The sequence below is a fragment of the Carassius gibelio genome, chromosome A25 (assembly GCF_023724105.1).
Source record: "Carassius gibelio isolate Cgi1373 ecotype wild population from Czech Republic chromosome A25, carGib1.2-hapl.c, whole genome shotgun sequence".
Lineage (NCBI taxonomy): Eukaryota > Metazoa > Chordata > Actinopteri > Cypriniformes > Cyprinidae > Carassius > Carassius gibelio.
This window is the reverse complement of record NC_068395.1, coordinates 15,664,398-15,683,248: the sequence shown is the minus strand read 5'-3', so window position 1 is coordinate 15,683,248 and position 18,851 is coordinate 15,664,398. Positions and strand designations below refer to the sequence as shown.

The following is an 18,851-nucleotide window of genomic DNA, read 5'->3' as shown; positions in this document are numbered from 1 at the left end:
GCATTGAAATGTATGACATTATATTCAGAGAGTGACATGAACGTGGTTTTGATCACATGGAAAGTTTATCTTGTAATCTTTGTCAGTTTTACTTATATTGGCCTCACCATATGGGAACCTGTCAAAAAGTTCAACCCTGTTATGGGGACAAATAACAGGGATAAATACTTGGAGAAAACTGACTGTAAATTATGAGTTATGCTCCAGTATATGCTGGCTAAGATCTTCACTGGTTTTCAACCCTCATACGCTTTTCTCTTCAACTGGATGGATGGATTGTTATTATTTTTCTACAGCATGAATGTGACCTGGTGTAGTCCTTATATAGCGACTTACAGCTGCTTCAAACTGGAATTGATGTTTGAGCAACAACAACAAAAAAAAAAACCTTTCTGCAACCATTTACTGACCCAATGATCCAAACCTGTATGACTTTCCTTGGACATAAAAATATGTATATTCAGAAATGTATCAGTGTTTTCTAATGCAATCGAAGCAACCAAAACTGTTTATTAATCAAAAATATCAAATTATAAAAATGTATTATGTATTATGTATTATAAATATATTATATTTTGGGTTGGATGGCAGGATTTTCATTTTGGGGTTAACTATCTCTTTAACTTATTTTCAAATCTAACAGACCATATTATATTACAGAATTCATTCTAAAAACCATCCATTCTTGAGAGAACATATGACGAATTCATCTTGAGGTAACTCGCGCTTAGTATATTTGTTCTTTTAGATAAACGTTAGCAAATGTGCCATAATGTGCGTTGGGTGAGTTAACCCAATGAACTTATATTTTAGGTTGAACGATTAGGCCTACCTTTAAAATCCGAAGTTCCTTTAAATCACGTTGAACCCATCGTTTAATACACACACATTCTGACACCGGCAGCCGCAGCCGAAACAAACTGCAGTGCGCTTAGAAAACAGAAAGATGCGCATTTGTACACTGATTTCTGAGGAAGAGAGAGAGAGAGAGAGAGAGAGAGAGAGAGAGAGAGAGAGAGAGAGAGAGAGAGAGAGAGAGTGAGTTGCTCGTGCAGGGAGCGTGTCAGTGTTCACTTCACCTCACACATGTAACGTGGCAGCCAGAGATGGCAAAGCTCCTCAACAAGTGAAGCGTGTTGTCTTCAGTTCCCCGAGGAATCGCAGCATGGTGGCGGTGAGCGCGGAGAGCCCCGTGGATCAGTACCGGACGCTGGCGTACGACACCGCGCTCAGTACTTTACTCGCTGTGCTGGTGTACGCGGTGGTGAAGGTGAGCCTGGACGGGATCCGCCAGTGGCGGGCTCGGATCTCGGTTCTGATCGTGGGCTCGGGTCCGATCGGGCTGACCGCGGCTCTGGTCGCTGTCCGCTCCGGTAAGGTGCTGAAACTGACTCTTCTGGATGAGCGCTACCGGAGCGCGCTGCTCTGCAGACCGCAGCAGATCGCGCTGGACCCCCGCAGCGTGCGCTTCCTCCTGGACCTGGGGGTGGATTTTGACAACATGGAAGGCTGCTGGCACAACGAGCACTTCTTCACCAAGATCGGAGTGTTTCAGGAGTATTTGTTGAGCATCCTGGAGCAGAAGAAGAAAAAGGTGGACGTGAAAGTCCAATTGGGTACAAAGGTACGTCACGTGTTAGTGACAGTTTCTTACGGAGTTGCTTGCAAATACATCAGAACCACGTGTTAAAGTTATTATATATATATATATATATATATATATATATATATATATATATATATATATATATATATATATATATATATTATTCTTCATACACCTGTCCTGACATATGCTTTCAAAACAAAGATGCATTAAAAACTTGTTGTGCTTTGTAACATGGTAATAGTATTTTAGCTGGTCCAAGCTGGTTATTTGATGGTTATTAGCTGGACTGACCACCACCTGATCGTGTCAGGTTATGGTGGTCCCGCTGGTTTTTGAAACATGGTAGCTGGTCACCATGCTAGCTATTAATTAGCTTGAACCATCTTCTGACCAGCAAATAACCTGGGGTGCGTTTCCCAAAAGCATCATTATCTAACTATGGTCGCAAGTACCATTGAGCTCTGTTACTAACGCTGGAACTTGTGACCATAGTTGCTTTTGGGAAATGCACCCTAGTTTGGCTCAGCCAATAACGAGATTAAACTAGCTAATGGCCAACTTAAACAGTATATGACCAGCTGGGACCAGTTTATAACCAACATACACCAACTAATAACCAGTTTGAATCAACAAATTACTAGCTCAAACTAGCTATAGGCAAGCTTAAACAATATAACAACCAGCGGGATCACTTAATAACCAGCTTACACTCTCTAATAACCAGTTTGGCCCAGTTTTATGACAAGGCAATTATATTTTATATAATTGTTAATTATATAAAACAATGATATTCATGATTTAGAAATGCTTGGTATTCTTCCAAAACAACAACAACAACAACAACAAAAACAACTTTTAAGCATATTTAAAATAGTGGATTTACCTTTATGATTTTAAAAATAATGAAGTTGTGTACACTTACGTTTTAAAGGCGTAAATAAAATATGTTATTATTTTTAATCACTTATATACTTGAATAAATAAATAAATACAAACATACAAACTAATACACAATGGTGCATGATGCCACTGGCTTTTGAAATCACAAATATACTTGAAGTGCTTCTTTTGATAGATTTGCTGAGCAGAGACACAGTTCAGTCAGTATTAACTCAGCAGACAGAGTCACAGTCGAGGAGCTCAATAAAGCTGCTGTCCGTCTGCAGAAAAATGACCTTCAGCAATTAAAATCTGTTTCCTGGACACGTGTTTTCTGCTCACAGGTATGGGCCCTTTCTCCTCTCTAAAGATTTAAAATGATGTATTTTTTAATGTAGAGCAGCGATTGCCTCAGTAATTAAAACACAAGCAGCACTGAATTCCTATCACCATGAGACAGCATTTCGAGCTGTTCTGACAGATGGCTCTGATTTACAGGAAATGACTGTGATGGCAGATTTCAAACTGTTTCATTAAATACACATTTAGTGCCAACTAACTAATTGCCTGATGTCTGTCATCTAATGATCAGGTGATTATGTGAAACAGGTGCAGTGAGAAGACATTCATAAAGCGACAGACAGCTAACCAGTGAAGATCTCTCTCTCTTTCTGTCTCTGTCGCTCTTATTTTGGTCTTTGTGAAGGCCAGCAGTATTTTGTTGTTTGCTATAAAAGTGCTCTTTCTTTTGTAGAGTGCTGCATGCTGAAATGTATTTATTTTCAGTCTAGACAGGCATTTGTTTGGGACACTTTGGGCATTTTATCTTGGCCGTGTTCTTCTGAGGGCCAAGCAATTTGTGAACCAAAGTTTTTGTTATTTTTTATTAACAAATCAGTATCTTTTGGTATTTATTCTGCAGCCTGAGATACTTAGGTGTTCATGGACTTGGAGTAGCATTCTATATTATTTCACAAACAGTATGCAGTGACATACATGTGACAAAAGTGCACACATTAATACACTGAACTCCATTTTTCACTCACACACACACACACACACACACACACACACACACACACACACACACACACACAAATATGTACATTGTTCAAGAATCAGACTGAGCTTTTATTTCATTTAAAACAACTGACTCTGCAGGAGTCCGTCTGTATTATTCTCATATAAGAGACATACATTTTATTAATTATTATTATTTTTTTTACATTAAATATAAATAAAAGTACAAACTGCTTATTATACCGAATGTCTTTCATATATAAAACATGCATGATGAGCATGCAGCATACTTCTGACATGCTTATTTTTCCATATTTTGTACCATTTCACATATTATTTTGTAATACTAGCCATTATACAGTAAATGTTGTGCAGTATGTCAGATGCAGTCATGTACTGTGAGGTAAGTGTTCCAGTGTAAATGGATTTCTCTGGCCTTGGACTCTCAGGCCTGTCTGTTTATGCCAGGTCTCTGATGTATCTAGACGCTCACATCCAATAAACCAAACCAGACTTGAGTTTCATTTCATTTAGAGCTATTCTGGGTGACAAGCTGTCAGTCTGGTTTAATGAATATGTCCTTCTGCTCGGAGGAGCACACACTGCCGGTGACAAATTACAGTCCTTACTTGTTGCTGTCTATGCAAATAAATGATTGATACTTTTATCTATGCAGGTTAAACACATTTTTTTGTTGAGAAGTGTGTTGGCTTAATGGCATAAAGGCCATTATCAATCCAATACTTATCCAATCCAATACTTGGTCCTACATAATGATGATTTACTACTAAACAATGTATGTATTTTGTAAGCATTACTTTTTTGTATTATTTATAATGGATATTTGTTCAATCATTGGACCATGCATGTTAATTGTTTGGATTTAATTTAGTTTAATTTGATGTTAATTTAGTTGTTCACTTGGAAATTAAACACTCCATGTTTTGATTCGCTAAAAAGGACTGGTTCAGAGTCATGTTTAGGGAATCAGACAGCTCTGACCGTGCTTACTTAAAACAACTATAACAGAGTAGAGCATTAGACTATATAATAAAACGAACTGGATCAGAATCATTAGTTTGGGGATCAGACTGTGCTGACCATGCTGAATGTTTTTGATTCCCTTAAAAGAACATTCTTATTCGAATCAAAGAATCATTTGATTTGGAATCTGAAATTACTGGCTGCACTCAGTGTTTTCTCTCGCTGTGATCCTGTAGTTTAGTGAGGAGTACCTGAGGAAGATGCCGAGGGGTGAATGGCCGCGGGTGATTGTAGTTGCTGACGGTTCGTGTGGAGACTCCTGCTCTGTGCTGGGCATCAGCTCTGATTACATCGTGGAATCATGTCGTGCTTATGGCGCCAATGCTACTATAGAAAGACCGGACCAGAGGCAGGTGAGTTACATACATGCTTATATGCAAGTCTTTAAAAGTTTTTTCAGAAGGCCCATGAAATCAAAATTGGAGTTTCCTTGCTTTGTTGCTACATGTCTATTAGTAGCTTGACAAGATGATAAATGCGCAGTCAATGGGACTTTTATTATATCATATTATCTGCTACAGCTAAAAAACAAACAAACAAAAAACACTTTTAACATTTGAAACACTTCAAGTGCCCATTCAATACAATTAAGCATGACTAGTCAAGGTTATACTGAATAAAAATCAATGTAAAATTTAATTGAATAAAAAAGCCAGACTCTTTTCTATATTCTATATGTCACGATCGTCAGCTCGAGTGCCCATGAACTTCAGCAGGGCACTCCACTCAGGACTCATTCATAACTCCATTTTTCCTTGTATTTGTTCCTTCCGCACCTGACCTTTTGGATTGTTTATACTGACTCTGATTCTCTGCTGCCAGCCTTGACATCTGCTTGTTTCTGTTATCGATTCTGGTCATCCCTAACATACCTGACGCTGTTACTGATCATGTGTGAACGGCCCTTTGCAGTGCATGTGCACTTTTCTTTCTTTCTCCTTAAATCACACCATTATATCTCAGTAGCAACCTTTTCCCTCTTCCCATGCTATTTTTCTCAGAAACCTCTCATTTGTGTTCTTGAAAATGAATAGTGTTTGTCCGAGCGCTCTGTGGTCATGAGGTCATCAGGGTCCTACTGGGCTGATTCATTTTATGAATATGGGTTAGGAAATGAAGCCATTCTGAATAATAATAGAGTCTGTTTCTGCCAGCAACAAACACTGATTATGCAGGTGAGGCTAGCACATGTTATGAGGAAGAGTGATCCTGTCTGTAATCTGATTGTTTTGACACAGGTTTAGAATGACAGTTTGTATAATTGATTTTTCTCTCTTTCTCCTTAGTTAATGGGCTTTTTGTTTGAGCAGATGGTAGAGAGTGTTTAGCTACCGCAGATAACCAAGGTCAGCTAGCATCCCTGACAGCCTGTTTCATTACTCTGTGTTATGTATACAGTTATTCATCAAACAAGCTTTAGCAACCTTGATAAGGTTCAGAGATAAGCAGGGTTTCAGCCTAATTGGCTCTGAATATTGAGGATTTTTGACTTCAGTACCAGTTGATACCAGTTTTCACTCTCTCTGTGAGATTTAAAGGGACAGTTCACACAAAAATGAAAATTTTGCGATATTTAACTCACCCTTGTGTCTTTAAAAACTTCTATGTCTTTCTTCTGTTGAAGGCGAAAGAAAATATTTTGAAGAATGTTGTTAACCAAACAGTTTCTGGTTCCCACTGACTCCCATTGTGTGGTCAAAAATATATAATGGAAGTTAATGGGAACCAGATATTTTTTGGTTACCACCATTCTTCAAAATATTTTCTCATATTTTGAGATCGCTCATAACTTTTGGAGAGAAGCGCAGACACTTAAGGCTGGTTCACACGGCAGGATAATTAGGCCGATTTTAGCCCCGATTCACCCCTTCCGACAATCTTAGGATGCTCCGATTATCGTAAAATAATCTGATCAAATATTCCTGCCATGTGTGGTGTGTTAAGACTGCTCTCCTCTGCTCGGAAGAATGTCGGGACCGCTCCGATCTCAAATCGGGGATATCCAACATGTTGGATTTATTTGGCCCTATTTCTTCTCGTGTGTGGTGTCCCCCGAGGACAAACAATCAAGCAGCCTGTGGACTGTAGCGTGTAGCCAATCAAAAAGTGAGGTAGCGAGGCGGTGAGGAAATACCGGGAAACAAAATCAAAACAGCCGGCGTATATAATATAACAAATTCAAATAAAGTCGATGGGCATAACTACATCCATAACTGCAGTCCACCAGAGTACATGGAAACGAATATATGAACGTTTATTTCAACGGTTATTAATCTGTGTAGTATGTAACAACATTTCTATGAGATAAAACAACAACTTTCCTCCATATCATGATGTAGCAAGTATAGTCCATGCTCGCGTTGTCTCCACCTCTTTGACCATTGCCTTTTCTTGTTTTTCTTATGTTTTTTTTTTCCATTAAAAACAAAGCACACACTATGGCCACAACATCCTCTTCGTCCGCCATGATTGCTTACTCTGAAGTCACGTTTGATCTCGAGGGATTTTGCGAGATTTCCCGTCTGACCTGGGAATGCTCGGCAGTCAAATCGGTTTGTGTGTGATGTGTTGATATTGCCGTGTGGCTGCACACCACACACTGAACGACCAAAACTGCTAGACCCGTGATTTTTTTAGGGCCGTGTGTGGGGTCTCTCAGGTCTGGAAAACCGGCCGACAATTTTTAAATCGTCCCGTGTGAACCAGGCCTTAGCTGATATGAAACGTCGTAATTTGAGTCGCTCAAGCTATCAAATGAATTAATCTTTAAAAGGCTAAGATTCGACTGTATACTAGCGTACATGTATAAAATCTAGTATATTTTGGGTTTTATGATTGAACAGGCCATCTTAGCAGGCATCTGATGTTCCTTCAACATTGAAATGTGGTTGAAGTAATGTTGGATGTAGTCTCAATGTTGAAAAAATGTCGAACAAATGTTTAATGCTAAATGGTTGTAAAAAGATTAGCAAAATACTTATAAATCAACCTTAGTATTTGAACAAGAGCTGCATAAACAGTTGATGTAGACGCTGAAATGATGGGTGGGATTTTTGCTGCTGTACCTTTAAGAAATTCCGTCTTCACATTGCATGTTTTCATTGATTTAATAAAGTCAATTACATACAGATTTTAAAATAAAAGCCTCTTGATTCCATTTAGGAATATTCAGTAGTCCGTGTACTTTTCATGGAATACTGGTCCAGATGTAGTGACATGTACTTCATACATAAGCAAGGCAATAATGATTTGATCGTTTTCTGCTTTCTAGGTCCCTACACCAGAGATCCGTGCACATAGTTTGTATTTTGATCTGTCGGCATACGGGATCGACACTGTGAAGGAATCACGCAGCTCCTCTCAGCCGGCAGCGAAGCCTGGATTCCACCTGAAGATCTACGGGACGTTCAGGAACCGCTGCATGGCTCTGGCCTGCACTTCAGACGCAGACTCCAAAATGATGCATTTCCTGCGCCACACGGCCAACTCTTCAGTAAGACGTCTCAATCCAAGCACGCATCTGTTAGACTCATGAACTCAACTTTAAAGTTTTGGTTGTGTGATTGTTTATATCGTCTCAAACACTTAATCTCCCTTGTAGGGTCAGAGACTGAACTTTCCTCTCTGTTGTCTCAGATCATGAAGAACATCTTCCACCAGTCGTTCAACGCGTATAAGACCGACATCGAGCCGCGTCTGAGTGAGCTCACGCTGCACCACATGCAGTGCAGCCGCAAGCTGTTCCAGATCATGCTGTCCTACAGACGCGTCAGCGCCGCTTACATCGAGGGAGACGACGTCGCCGTGACTGTGGAAGGAGAAGCTGCACGAGTGCTCAACTTCGACACTGGTGAGCATCACCTGAATGCTTCTAGACCAAATACAGTTACTTTCAGGGTTTTCTATTTTATTGCACGTCATTTTCTATGTAAACATGCACTGGATGGATGTTGAGTTCACGTCTTGTTTCTGATGCAGCATCTCACGCATCACACACTGTTCTCAAAACAAAGCATTTAAAAAAAACGCATCTTTACACTTGTTTTTTTACACTTTTTTTTTTCTTTCCTCCTCTTCTACTCTTCCGTGTCTCACATTTATAACTGGAAAAATGCATTCGGTGTGAATGTCCCCTTATACTTGTGGTTATGGATATTCATATTTATAACTTTACATATATTTACAGCTACAAATTTAGATGAAGTAAAACTTTGAAAAAAAAAAAATGTGTAATACAAAAAAAAAAGCCAAAATTCATTTTATAAAGATTTATTTAAAATATGTATTTTTGTTTCTAGAATGATTTAATTTCCAAAATTTGTCTGTCTGTCTGTTCAACCCTGTTATGCTGTGACACTTTTTTTGTACAATAACATTAATAATACAATCTTATTATTAAATCACACAATTTTCTTTAGTAAAATGTAATTTAATTTGACATTTTTGGACTTTTTCAAGCTTAAAAGTTCCACTCTGTTTTGGGAAAAAACATACTGATCAAATTTGTTTTATTATACAATATTGTTCTAGGCGTAAAGCACATAAATGTTGAGTTTAATATTTTGTATTAACAACTAATAATAATAATAATCATTTTATTTAGTAATTTTTAGTTTAATTTTCAACCTTTATCTATTTCTCTCTGTCAAACTTAATAGTTAAACGCTTGGGAAAAAAAATTATAGTTTTACAGACACACACACACATATATGTATATATACACATACATGTACACACACACACACACACACACACACACACACATTGTGATACACAATATTTTTATTGACAAATGTAATTTATTACAAGGCATACTAATACTGAATGATACTGTGACAGAGTTTAAATGATTCTGGACTTTTAATTTCTTAAATAAATTAAAATAGTAATCATAATTGTAATACACTAAATGAGACTGACCTGCATATATATTTGAATCAGTAGCACTGTATGGCTGCTAACAACATATTTCAATTTCAGATCACAAGCAATTGTATTCCACACTATTGGTTGTTACCTATAATATACATGTGTGTTTGTTGATTGTGTGTAAGGTTGTGGTGTGAATCTGGGCATGAGAGGACTGGAGTCTCTGGGAATGTTCATCTACAGAACGGCCACAGCACTGGACCAGAACGACGTGTTCGAGGCGCTCTCGGCCAAAATCCAGCACTCCAGACACGTGGCAGAGACGTTCAGGAAGAGCGGACTGGCCTCGGCTGTGTTTGAATGACCCTGAGCGTGTGTGTGTGTGTGTGTGTTCTGAGGTGAGTCATAAACTGTAACACGTAATGCTTACAGAATCAGGATCTGTTTTTGGAATGTTGAATATTCAGTGCACCTTAGAGTTACCGACGTTTGTACATTAGCATTTAATTTGTGAGGGAAAACGTTCATTGGTGTAATGTGAGTGTAAAATTGGTACATTGTGTTTTTGAGTAGTTTAAACATCTTGACAAGCCACTGCATTACATAATAAAATATCAAAGCAAGTGCAAGTGTCACTAATCAGTACAGTGTTAGCCTTAAAGGAACAGTGCACCCCAAAATGACAATTTGTTTTAGCATCAGTTTAGTGTCAGGAAGTGTTTCTCATAGATCCTCACTGTCTGTGAATGGACACATCTGTTCAGATGATAAAACCTGTTGATGTACAGTATATCTCGCTCTTACTCATCAGAGTCTGCTATAGGACACACAAGTCAGACATACGTTGCTGCACTATACTAGCAAAAACTACGATTTTCAGCATGTTTCTGTGAATCACTAACAGACAGCATCACCGGAAAGAAATTAATCAACAATCAAATAAAAATGAACGACTCGTCAGATCAATAGAAGTGAAGTGCCTGGCAGAACTACATTCGGTTCATATTACATAGAAACCTGAAGATGTGTATTTATTTTGTGATATTTGTTAATAAAATAAAGTGTTTGCATTCTAATCCTGCATTCTTTCTCATTCAAGTATATACTTGAGTATTTTGTTCATTTGGATCAGGGTTATTATAGTAAACTAAAACTAAAACTAAGACCAAAGAAAACTCACACATTTTATTTCAAATAGTTGAACAATGGAAATGTTTTCCTGAACCCTCACACAGTCAGAAGTCAGGCGATGAGGACCTCTAGTGGTCAAATGGAGAAATGTCTAATGTGGATTGGGCTCATGAAATGATGAATTCAATTATTAAATTAGATATGAAATAAATACAAGTTTGGTAAAAAAGAAAAAGAAAATAACTAAATAATTGAATGCATGGTGTTATTTTAGTATTTTCTATATACTATTACTAGTAGATTTTGTTTTTATATTTTCAGTTTACATTTTACTTTTAAGTTTATTTGATTTGTTTTTTATTTATTTATATTTCAGTTTGAGTACATCAACTTAAACTTTTATTAAAACTGTGTGGGCTGTATTTAAATCTACTATTATTTCATGTTTTAATACATATGTCCTAACACATTTATCCACTACCTGTCAAACGCAGGATCTTACTGTCATTAAATGTCATTTCAACATTTCATATGAAATGTTTTCCAACTGACTTTGTAGTACCTCTTCAACTGAATCACAGTAAATCATTTCCCCTTGTATGATCACTAACACTGAATCTAAAGTGTCTTTCATAAACTGTGGTTCAGCATGTCTTTAAACCAAGAAACTGGATTTTCCAAGTTAATGCCGACCTCAAACTCAGGTTTCTTTTCAAGGGCCAGCACAGTGATAGTGACCCCAGATCTGAAGGAAGCTGTCTGTGCTGGGGTCAGTGTACATGAAGCAGTGGGTCGGGCTGAAGACGCTGGGCACAGGATAGCAGAGTGATCCACCTCTTTAGTGAAAAACCATAGAGGAAGAGTGAACACCCCTCTCACCTCGTCTGTGTTTGGACACGCTCTGAAGGAGTCCTCGATGAAAGTCACAACCGGAGTGATCAGAAGACCAGTCTGTGGAAACTTTGAGATGTTATAACTGGCCAAAGCAGACCATTAGTGTGTGTGTGTGTATATATATATATATATATATATATATATATATATATATATATATATACAGTATTGTTCAAAATAATAGCAGTACAATGTGACTAACCAGAATAATCAAGGTTTTTAGTATATTTTTTATTGCTACATGGCAAACAAGTTACCAGTAGGTTCAGTAGATTGTCAGAAAACAAACAAGACCCAGCATTCATGATATGCACGCTCTTAAGGCTGTGCAATTGGGCAATTAGTTGAAAGGGGTGTGTTCAAAAAAATAGCAGTGTCTACCTTTGACTGTACAAACTCAAAACTATTTTGTACAAACATTTTTTTTTTTCTGGGATTTAGCAATCCTGTGAATCACTAAACTAATATTTAGTTGTATGACCACAGTTTTTTAAAACTGCTTGACATCTGTGTGGCATGGAGTCAACCAACTTGTGGCACCTCTCAGCTGTTATTCCACTCCATGATTCTTTAACAACATTCCACAATTCATTCACATTTCTTGGTTTTGCTTCAGAAACAGCATTTTTGATATCACCCCACAAGTTCTCAATTGGATTAAGGTCTGGAGATTGGGCTGGCCACTCCATAACATTAATTTTGTTGGTTTGGAACCAAGACTTTGCCCGTTTACTAGTGTGTTTTGGGTCATTGTCTTGTTGAAACAACCATTTCAAGGGCATGTCCTCTTCAGCATAGGGCAACATGACCTCTTCAAGTATTTTAACATATGCAAACTGATCCATGATCCCTGGTATGTGATAAATAGGCCCAACACCATAGTAGGAGAAACATGCCCATATCATGATGCTTGCACCTCCATGCTTCACTGTCTTCACTGTGTACTGTGGCTTGAATTCAGAGTTTGGGGGTCGTCTCACAAACTGCCTGTGGCCCTTGGACCCAAAAAGAACAATTTTACTCTCATCAGTCCACAAAATGTTCCTCCATTTCTCTTTAGGCCAGTTGATGTGTTCTTTGGCAAATTGTAACCTCTTCTGCACATGCCTTTTTTTTAACAGAGGGACTTTGCGGGGGATTCTTGAAAATAGATTAGCTTCACACAGACGTCTTCTAACTGTCACAGTACTTACAGGTAACTCCAGACTGTCTTTGATCATCCTGGAGGTGATCATTGGCTGAGCCTTTGCCATTCTGGTTATTCTTCTATCCATTTTGATGGTTGTCTTCCGTTTTCTTCCACGTCTCTCTGGTTTTGCTCTCCATTTTAAGGCATTGGAGATCATTTTAGCTGAACAGCCTATCATTTTTTGCACCTCTTTATAGGTTTTCCCCTCTCTAATCAACTTTTTAATCAAAGTACGCTGTTCTTCTGAACAATGTCTTGAACGACCCATTTTCCTCAGCTTTCAAATGCATGTTCAACAAGTGTTGGCTTCATCCTTAAATAGGGGCCACCTGATTCACACCTGTTTCTTCGCAAAATTGATGACCTCAGTGATTGAATGCCACACTGCTATTTTTTTGAACACACCCCTTTCAACTAATTCTACTAATTGCCCAATTGCACAGCCTTAAGAGCGTGCATATCATGAATGCTGGGTCTCATTTGTTTTCTGAGAATCTACTGAACCTACTGGTAACTTGTTTGCCACGTAGCAATAAAAAAATATACGAAAAACCTTGATTATTCTGGTTAGTCACATTGTACTGCTATTATTTTGAACAATACTGTATATATATAATTCTTTCATTTATATAGCGCTCTTCTAGGCACTCAAAGCGCTTTACATAGTCAGGAGGTATCTCCTCATCCACCACCAGTGTGCAGCATTCACCTGGATGATGCGACGGCAGCCATAGTGCGCCAGAACACACACACACACACACACACACACATATATATATATATATATATATATATATATATATATATATATTTTTTTTTTTTCATTGTAAATAAATATTAAACATATATTAAAAAAAATAAAAATAAAATTATATATATATATATATATATATATATATATATATTAGAATAATTTATTAAAATACAAGCAGATACTAGAAATAATAATGTATTCATTAGTTAATACTACTAATCATTCTAATAAGCTGATTTGCTGTCAATTTTGATCAATTTATTGTGTCCAATTTTTCCCTAACTTTTGAATGGTATTGTACATAACAATATTAAAATAATTTATGACAATCCATGTAGGCACCAGAAATAAGTGTATATGAAGTGTTCTAATATAATTATGTATTTTAATTATATAATTATTATTTTATATTTAATTATAAAATTATTTTATTTTATATTATATAATTATTTAACATTTATTATATTTAAATAATACATGTAATATTTTTTTAAACAGTAAGTTTATATTTATAATGGTTTTGTTGCATATATGCATATTTTGCAATGATGTATATAATGCATTATAATTGTACATATAAATGTATATTAATATTTTTATATCAGAAGAGTGTCAGTGAAGCTTGTTCAGGGTGGGTAAGAGTTTGAAGATGACTTGCACTCTGTCAGGAGGAAGGCCGATCTCCTCTGTCTCTCTTAGAGTGGTGTGCACCTGATCTCTGTCCCTGGACTCATGCTTTCTTCCCAGGAAACACACTTCACCTGCGTGCTGCTGTAGGTGCAACACACCCGTGACCCACACTGAACACACACACTCGTGCCAGAAATACATTTTACATCAAGACAGTTCACAAGAGCTCAGAAGTTTCTTGTGAATGGAGTGGACTGTCAGTAAGAGCAGCGGCTGTCTGTCTCTCAGCAGCAGTGGGATGAGCACCAACGCCTGAGGAAGAGATGCTGGTAAACTGGGAAACTCATTGCCGCTGTCGTATTTCTTTAATTTTCTCCTTCAGATCCACCACGGTGGTAATGAGCTTCAATTAGGAGACTTTCACAACACTCTGTGGTGGGGCTTACACTTATCTCAGCCCTTCCCATGATGCCCTCTGGGCTCTGCACTGGTTCATTGTGTGAAACCTTTTCTGGATCCACATGCAGAAATAGAACGCTTTTGGTTACTAACCTTGTAACCTTGGTTCCCTGAGACAAAATGAGACATTGCTTTCCTCCAAATACTACTGAAGCCTTATTGAATCAGGCCAGTGAAACTGGCCAATGGTGTTCAAGCGTGCAAAATATGCGGGGGTCCCCCACTCTATAAAAGGCAGCGCTTATACGTCATCCATTCAGAATCTTGACAGAAGCAACTTGGCATTCTAAGATCCTGAGCTTGGTGACACAGCAATAAGAGCAATGTCTCATTCCCTTATCTCAGGGAACCGAGGTAATGTTAGTAACCGAAAGCGTTCCCTTTCGATTCGGTCACTCTACATTGCAATAGGGACATATTAAATCCTGCTGTGTCACAGTGATGGAGCCTGGCTCGACTAAATATGTCAAGTTTCACATACAGAACCGTAATGAGAGCGGCAATGATATTGGTGCTCATGTTAAACAAAGCTCAGGTCTATAGGACCTAGTCGGAACCATGTTAAGTCAAGGGGGGAGCGGCAACTAGATGATCAGCGCCATCACATATATAGACCAGTTGAAGTTTCTTCATGTCAACGAAATGATTGTGAGCACTGATATAATTAATAATTGAGACTATAATTAAGAACATTATATAAATCAGTAGTTGTGATGCAACGCCTGAGCCGGTGCTCGAATAAGCAGAGTATTATGATGATCAAGTCCTTAACGGCGTGATGGATTATATCATAACAATTAGATTGCTGGTGCATCAGTACAGGGGTGTATACGACCTAGTCGAAACCACTTAGGCATGCAGCTCAGATCCTATCTGAGGCTGAGAAGCCGGATGTACCGTTCGCACTGACAGCACATGTGAGCCAAGTGACGATACATCTAGGTTATAAAACCTCATAAAAGTGTTGGGTGATGACCAACCTGCCACCATGCAAATGTTCTGAATAGATATACCATTTGCCCATGCCCACGAGGATGCGAGTCCGCTGATTGAGTGGGCATGAACCAATATAGGACATTCCATGCCCTTAGAGCCACAAGTCAAGGCAATTGTGTCTACAATCCAGTGTGACAGTGATCCTCCAAAGCATACAAATAGCTGCTCCAAGAGTCTGAACTATCTAGAGTGCTCAATATAAGTGTGCACTGCACGTACAGGGCACAGCAAGAGTGTATTATGCAGCTTGACCCCGGCCGGTGTTTTGGGGCAGAAAACAGATAGTGTTATGACCTGCTCTTTAATTAGAGTCAAAAGCACTTTAGGCACTTAACCTTTTCTAGGCTTCAAGGTGAGTCTGCAATCACCTGGCTCAAATTCAATACACGTGTCATCTATTGACAATGTTTGCATGTCCCCAACTCACTTAACAGATGCCATCATGTGCAGGAGCGCTATCTTGAGAGAGACTACTTGGAAGTGTGCTGATTGCATGGGCTCAAATGGGGGTTTCCGTGAGAGCTTCAAGTACAAGCAGCAAGTCCCAAGTGGGTAGGGTGGAAGGGCAAGAAGGGGTCAGCTGTCTTGCTTCTTTTAAAAATCATATATGATCAGGTCATTTCTGCCGAATTAGTGATTATTGACGTGAAAAAGGCTGTTATAGCGGCCACATACACTTTCAATGTGGATGGCATACGACCACTATCAAATTGTTCTTGAAGAAAAGCAAGAATTATTGGTATTGGACAGTTATATGGGTCTTCGCTCCGTGATAAGCACCAATTTGTGAAAACTCCATTTATGCACGTAAAGACACCTCGTGGAATGATCCCTAGCCTCAGAGATAGTGTTCAACATCCGCTGAGGAAGTGCATCTGTTACTGGCAAGCCCCGTTGAGCAGCCAGACACGAAGGCTACTTGACTCTGGATTTGGTTGCTATATTGTTCCTTGTGCAGAGAGAGGAGGTCTCTCTTCAGTGGAACAGTCCATGGGGGGTTGCCAGCATCTCCAATAGTTCGGGGAACCATGGATGGTTGGGCCATTTCGGTTCCACTAACAGAACAGATTCTCTTTCCTCTCTGATTTTGTAAAGCACACGAGTCAGAAATTTAAATGGATGAAAGGTATACTTGCGTACTTTTGGCCTGCTGTTAGCTAGTGCATCCACTCCCAGGGGAGACTGTGTCAGTGAATAAAACAGCGGGCAGTGAGTGTTCTCCGCTGATGCGAAGAGATCCACCTCCACCCTGCTGAATACACTCCAAATAGTATTCAATAGTACACTCCCCATGGATCACACCTCCCCACGACAGTAAGTCTGCACCATGATTCAGGTGTCCAGGGACATGCATGTGCCCACAGAAGAAGGTCTCTCTCTCATGCCTCCTTGGTGATTTATAAACACTAGAGATGAGAATGTGATGGTGGAGAATATGGTGTACAGCACGGAGCTCCAGACAGTTTATGTGCCACAACTTCTCAGTTTCTGACCACTTCTCGAAGACTTGTCTGCCATCGCATATGGACCCCCTCCCCATCCTTGATGCATGTATTGTCTTTCTCCTGATCACTTGGCCAATAGGAACACTCTGGCGATACAGGGTCATATCGTGCCAAGGGGTCAGCGCTGTGAAGCAGTTGCGCATTACTCGTACATGCAAGGTTCCCGTATGCCATGACCATAACTGCCGTCTGGACCATAACTGGCACGTGACTTTTCAGAGCTGAAGCTGTCGCATATGTAGGAGGCCTAATTTGCACACTTTTGAGGCAGCAGACATCTGACCAAGCATCCTTTGAAAGCATTTCAACAGGGAGAGTGTCGTAGCTTGGAGACTGCAAGAGAGCAGATACATTTTTGTGTGCACTCCTCCGACAGGCGCACTCGCATATTGATTGAATTCTGCTCCACTCCTAAAAAAGACATGCTGTGTCTCGGTACCAGCATGCTCTTTTGCATATTCACAGTCAGCCCTAAGCTTTGAACATAAGCGAGAAGTCTGAGCTTGTCGCTGAGCAGCGCGCTCTCTGATTGTGCAAAGACTACCCAATCGTCGAGATTGCTTTAGAGGAGAGAGAGAAGCATCCATGCACTTCGTAAACGTACGAGGGGCAAGGGATAAACCAAAGGGTAGGACAGTGAATTGATACGCTAACCCCTCAAATGTAAACCACAGGAAGCGCCTGTGGCAGGGGGCTACCTGAATGTGGAAATAAGCATCCTTTAAATCCATGGAGATAAACTAATCTCCCGGTCTGATGTGTCAGAGGATTTGCTTTAGTGTAATCATTTTGAATGAGCGCTTAAAAAATTGTGTGATTCAGCAGTCTCAAATCCAAGATTGGGCGGAATCTGCCATCTTTCTTTGGCAACCTTAGAAGTCGCTCTCGGGACACAGTCTCTACAGTGCATTTTGTGAGAAGTTTGTGCATTTCCTCTAGCAAGAACAGAGGCATTCTGCTCCCATACAGTGGACATTAACACATGGACCGTTGAATCAGGGCGGTCTGCAGAAGAACTGAAGTGTGTGGCCATTATTTATTGATTTCAAAACCCACTCTGATGCCCCTGGCATCGCCTGCCACGCTTCTGTGAATTGCCGCCATTCGGGGGCAGGGAGTTTAATACCACATGAATGTGAGAGTGAGCGATAGGGAAGAAGGGAGTGAGAGGAGGAAAAATGTCCTGATATCGAAGTAAGTTTCTACTCATTTGACTCTATTGCACGGCATAGTGGAACAGTCAAAACACAAACATGACAATCATTCTTGCCTCCCGCAACAGGGAGGTTGGATGGGTGGTGGGGTGTCGAACACACACAGCAAAGCAAGCAGACTTGTTCAGTGGCTTGTCTTCAGCACTGGGTGCAGCTTTCCCCCTCCAAGAGACAGCGTCAGGAACACGGCTTTGATTCTGGAGCTGGTGGCCTACCATTTCAACATGCAGGAGGGTTCTTAGGTTTTGGCAGTAAATGGCTAATGGCCTTAGACTGTTTCTGCATTTCAAGGAAGTGCTCTGTTTAAGTCTCCGGCTCTGCTCCAAAGAGACCTGATGCTTTAATGGTTGCGTCCAGAAGAGCTGTCTTGTCTGAGTCTTTCAGCTCAGTCAGTGTAAGCCACAGGTGACGATCCAGCACTGCAAGATAACCCATGTAGCGGCCGATCACACAAGCTGTAACATTCGTCACTCTGAGGGCCAGATCTGTGGCACGTCCGAGCTCTTTAAAGACTAAATGGTCCGGGCAACCCTCATCCAGAGACCTGAGAAGTTTGGCCTGATACACCTTGAGTATTGCCATGACATGTAGTGCTGAAGCTGCCTGGGCTGCGGCAGAGAAAGCCTTGCTAGCAAAGTGTGCAGTGGCGTGGCAAGGT

The 18,851-nt window shown here is 39.7% G+C and overlaps 2 protein-coding genes across 2 annotated transcripts; one reads left to right on the top strand and one right to left on the bottom strand.

The window, feature by feature from the left end:
* Positions 1-1,044: 1,044 nt before the first annotated feature.
* Positions 1,045-10,497, top strand: si:dkey-234i14.6 (uncharacterized). Its single transcript, XM_052544130.1, has 5 exons — positions 1,045-1,624; positions 4,729-4,905; positions 7,824-8,045; positions 8,189-8,402; positions 9,607-10,497. Exons 1-5 carry the CDS (start codon positions 1,166-1,168, stop codon positions 9,783-9,785), a joined length of 1,251 nt encoding a protein of 416 aa, XP_052400090.1. The 5' UTR covers positions 1,045-1,165; the 3' UTR covers positions 9,786-10,497.
* A 685-nt stretch (positions 10,498-11,182) lies between these two features.
* nudt7 (nudix (nucleoside diphosphate linked moiety X)-type motif 7) lies at positions 11,183-14,607 on the bottom strand. Its single transcript, XM_052543727.1, is given in 7 exon segments — positions 11,183-11,288; positions 11,290-11,374; positions 11,377-11,505; positions 14,013-14,171; positions 14,265-14,389; positions 14,391-14,422; positions 14,572-14,607. Coding segments are annotated over 7 exon segments (672 nt in total).
* Positions 14,608-18,851: the final 4,244 nt, after the last annotated feature.